This window comes from Notothenia coriiceps, unplaced genomic scaffold, assembly GCF_000735185.1.
Source record: "Notothenia coriiceps isolate Sejong01 unplaced genomic scaffold, NC01 NC01_scaffold00012609, whole genome shotgun sequence".
In the NCBI taxonomy this organism is placed as follows: domain Eukaryota; kingdom Metazoa; phylum Chordata; class Actinopteri; order Perciformes; family Nototheniidae; genus Notothenia; species Notothenia coriiceps.
The window spans coordinates 1-4,346 of NW_011345310.1; the positions used below are offsets into that span (position 1 = coordinate 1).

Consider the following 4,346-nt stretch of genomic DNA (forward strand, 5'->3'; position numbering starts at 1 on the left):
TGTGTGTGTGTGTATGTGTGTGTGTGTGTGTGTGTGTGTGTGTGTGTGTGTGTGTGTGTGTGTGTGTGTGTGTGTGTGTGTGTGTGTGTGTGTGTGTGTGCAGCTCAGCGCCAGGTTGAGGGAGTGTGACGATCGTCTGACTGAAGCTCGTAACGAGTATATGCTGGCTTTATCAGCAGTCAACGGCCATCACCAACACTACTATACCAACGACTTACCACACATTATGGAGGTAAAACACTCTAGGCCTATACACACACGCACGCACGCACGCACACACACACACACACACACACTAAAAAGGGAAGCTGTAAAACTGATAAAGCACTGACTTTTACAAACAAAACATATCACACTCTTATTCTTATAATTATCTTTCATAAATTACACTGGTAAAAAGTGTGTGTGCAGTACATTTTTAAACCTATTAACAAGTTAGGAGAATTCTGGTCTTAAATGTACACAAAATAGCCAAGAGGCCCTTTAAAGATGTATGGGTATTTGATGAATTATCCATTTGTTCTTAGCTCCACTAAGCTAGACTACAACTGCATTTGTTCAGCAAACCTGTGTTGAACAGTGACAATAAATGAACCTTGATAATATGTTAAAGCATTATTAGGTGAATATGTTGTGAACACGTTACTTTAAATATAAAAAAATGACTCATGACTCTCTATTTCCCCCCTTAGCAAATGGACGGTGATGTTTATGATGACTTGAGAGGCCACTTCACCCTGCTGTGTGGGACAGAGATGGGCACTTGTCTCAGAACACACAAACAGTTCAGCACCATATGGGACAGTGTTGCTAAGGTATAAGTCCATGGAGTATTATATTGAAGTTATCATAACTCTCAAGTTTAAATAACCAAATTGTTGACAGCCGTATTGTAGGTTCTCAAATCAAAGAATTCTACATGCCAAGTATCCCACGGTGCCCTCTGAAAAGCCAGACATAAGACATGTCTCACTTTGCTCTGAAAAGACGGGGGTGGGGGCAGAGGGGTCACAGGGAGGTGGGGAGATGGGAATCAGGAATGTGGAAACTTCGAAATGAAGATAAATTAAACATGCAAGAAAACGTTTTTTTCTTTTTAGAACATGTTTGAAAATAAGGAGAACAATTTAAAGATATATTTTTTTAATCTTGAGGGAAAAGAGCGGAGCAATAGCTTAACAAGTTTGTTCAAGTTTTAAAAGGAACAGCAGTTTACAGATTGAAATTTAACACATACTTAAAATGTCTGCACTAATATAGCAGTGTGAAGAGTGAAATCTGGTTGAAGATGCGAGGGGGAAGAAAACATTTTACACCTTGGTTTTCAATGTTGTAATGTTACAAAATAATGTTGATTGAAGTATTGAGATTTTGTCCACCCACCTCTAAATATTTTTCTTCAATTGGAACAGTAGGAGGTATTGGTTTGATTGTAACAATCATTGGTTGCTGTGTTTTCAGGTGACCAGAGAGAGAAATGTGCTGCAGTTTCTCCAAGAGTCTGTCTCCTTCAGCAAAACACCTGAATTCACCTTCCAGCCCGCTCCAGGTGACAAGGTGTGTGTGTTGGTCTGTGTGTATGAAGTCTCATCTTTAGCATTTAATTGTACCTGCCTTTTTAGTGATACAACACATTTTAAATCGGCTCTGTTATGCTTTTTATGGGTTTTCTTCTCCTGTTGTGTGTTAAAGGTTTTTGTGCATGTAAATGGTCTGCAAAGGCTAAAATCCCCTTGTTCCCTCCAGAGGGAGTTTCTCTCCCTTACACTCAGGACTTTAATTCCGTTATTTACTCCTGTAACATAGTGACATCGCTTTATAACACTTGAGCTTCTATTGGCTAGCGCTCCAACACATTTTAGGCTAAGGGGCGGGACATCTCTAAGTGGTTGACCAATCACAACAGAGCCGGCCAGCTAACCAATCAGAGCAGATGGGGCTCTGGTTTCAGACAGAGGGTGAAAAGAGGTGTTGCAGCACAGGCAGTATGAGGACAATAAAGATATTTTTGAACATTAAAGCAAGGAGACATGTCCCAGTAGACACTATTACATACTGATATGAACCTGAAGATGAGCAGAATAGGGCCCTTTTAAGTCAAAGATGTATTTTCATAAAATATCATCATTTAGTTACATTGCACGGGTCCATGTGTGTGCATGGAGGGGTGGACCTAATCACCTTGACCGTATAAACTATACTATATTGCAGTCCAGTGCAACGTGATATAAAATACATACAAATATTCACATAGGCTGTTGTATTGACACTAAGCTGACGTATACTGGAACACAGAATAGAGGGATGTGTGACTGTGGTGTGTTCAGGTGTCCACTCTACAGGAGCTCAGCGCTTCAGAAGCAGACGGCTGCCTGGTGAGGGAGGCTAAGAAGTGGGCTACAAAAGCTGCCAAAGACTACAAGATCATCACACACGGAGAGAGAGTGAGTCTTTGTTCAATTATGATTATTATTTCCCGTTTCACATGCTTTGGGCAGGCCATACAAAATAAATGTATATTTACCTCTTTCTATGTTTCTCTGTCAGGCTCTGCAGACGTTAGAGAGTCGGTTGAAGCTCTTATCTGGGGACACGTGCCTCAGTGTAGAGCAGAAGATAGCAGAGGTGCAGGACAGTGTGAGGAAAGCCAAGGTACTTGATTCACCCTAAAAGGCTATTTAAGATGACCTTTATTATCCCTGAGGGGGAATTCAGTTCTTCAATCTGGTGTTATTTTACAATGACATGCTCAAAAAGCTCACGTAAAAATCTCATGCAAATTAGAGACTTTACCGTCAACCTTCTCTATACAGCGCTGTACAGATCATATATAATTTAAGCTGATGTAATAGTAGGTAGAATGTGTGTGTGTGTGTGTGTGTGTGTGTGTGTGTGTGTGTGTGTGTGTGTGTGTGTGTGTGTGTGTGTGTGTGTGTCTAACTGGCTGTCTTCCTCTCAGCTAAGCAGGCTGAAGGCAGAGGCTCGTCTGGCTCTACTGTCAGACTGCATCACGGGAATCGAGCAGTGGCTTCACAACGCCATGACCCAGGCAGAGGAGGAGCTGGAGAGGGAGAGACGCCTCAGTGAACAGAGGAAGTCTACTGAGGACTTTTCAGTATGCAAACTCACATACACTAAATCAATTTAGTGCCCCATTAGTTATACAGCTTATACTACTATTCATCGGAGCACCAAGTGATTTACTAAATGTTTTGTAATGTGGTTATTGTGGGTTTCGAAGGAGAGGAAATGATCGATAATGTCACCAATTTTAAGGATGGGTGTGAAAGCAGGAACAGTGGAGCCATCAATACAGAGGGAGACATTGTGGCAGAATGTAATGAGTCATGTAGGTTCCAATTGTTCACTGTTGAGTTTGTGGAAGTTAGATTGTATCCAGGTTTGTATAACTCTTAGTCAGTTTGTGAGGCCAGATGAGGGATAGATTTGGTGGAGCTGGGTGTCGTCGGCATAACAGTGGAAATAAAAGCCATGGTGGGGTATGATGGGACCAATGACTGGTTTGTAGAAAACAAAAAGGAGGGGACGAAGCACTGAACCTTGGGGAACACCTTGAGAGGCTGGGGCTGTGTAATATAGCGTTCCCTCCGCAATGCGAATATTCGCATCGCTCTAATCACTCGAGTTTCACCACGGCTATCAACTGTGTTTACTTGCGTCATTCAAACAAGACGTGCTGGTGAGGGGGCGGTGCTTATCTCCATGTAGATACAAAATTATGCCAAACTAATAACATACTGATACCGGTATGTAAAAACCATGAATTGAAGCTTTGACAAGTGTGCATACAAGACGGCAGGCGAAACACTTTTAAAATGCGTGAATGGAGATTGGATCGATCAGGCTAAGCTAAGGTTGTAGCTGCTCCGTCCACACTCACAACAATGTCATACAGACAGAAATAAAGCACCGACTTTTCTCCAGTTTCTGAACAGATATGAGGAGCTGTGAGCTCTAAGTGCTAACAACTAACAGCTGATATTTTGGTTTTCTGATTCAACGTCAGTGACGGCAGGCTGAGATCCTCACTGCTGATTGGATTACGCGAGAACACGTCACGCAAATGTGACGCTTGAGTTGAAAAAACTTGAGCGTCTGATGGTTCGTTCAATCAATCAATCAATGTTTATTTATATAGCCCAATATCACAAATGTTACATTTGTCTCAGTGGACTTCACAGTTTGTATAGAATATCAGTATGACAATTCGACACCCTCTGTCCTTAGACCCTCACATCGTACAAGGAAAAACTTCCGGAGAAAACCCCACAGTTTAAAGGGAAAAATGGGAGAAACCTCAGGGAGAGCAACAGAGGAGGGATCCC

At 42.0% G+C, this 4,346-nt stretch overlaps 1 protein-coding gene across 1 annotated transcript; it reads left to right on the forward strand.

Moving 5' to 3' along the window:
- The first annotated feature begins 63 nt into the window (after positions 1-63).
- LOC104947479 (FCH and double SH3 domains protein 2-like) lies at positions 64-3,807 on the forward strand. Its single transcript, XM_010773499.1, has 6 exons — positions 64-232; positions 693-815; positions 1,462-1,557; positions 2,328-2,444; positions 2,548-2,652; positions 2,960-3,807. The coding sequence occupies exons 1-6, from the start codon at positions 161-163 to the stop codon at positions 3,146-3,148; spliced, it is 702 nt and encodes a 233-aa protein (XP_010771801.1). The 5' UTR covers positions 64-160; the 3' UTR covers positions 3,149-3,807.
- Positions 3,808-4,346: the final 539 nt, after the last annotated feature.

Coding starts and splice junctions, on each gene's coding strand:
- LOC104947479 (XM_010773499.1), top strand. CDS start 161: ATGCTGGCTTTATCAGCAGTCAACGGCCATCACCAACACTACTATACC. Junction 233..692: donor ACTTACCACACATTATGGAG/GTAAAACACTCT, acceptor TTCCCCCCTTAG/CAAATGGACGGTGATGTTTA. Junction 1,558..2,327: donor AGCCCGCTCCAGGTGACAAG/GTGTGTGTGTTG, acceptor TGGTGTGTTCAG/GTGTCCACTCTACAGGAGCT.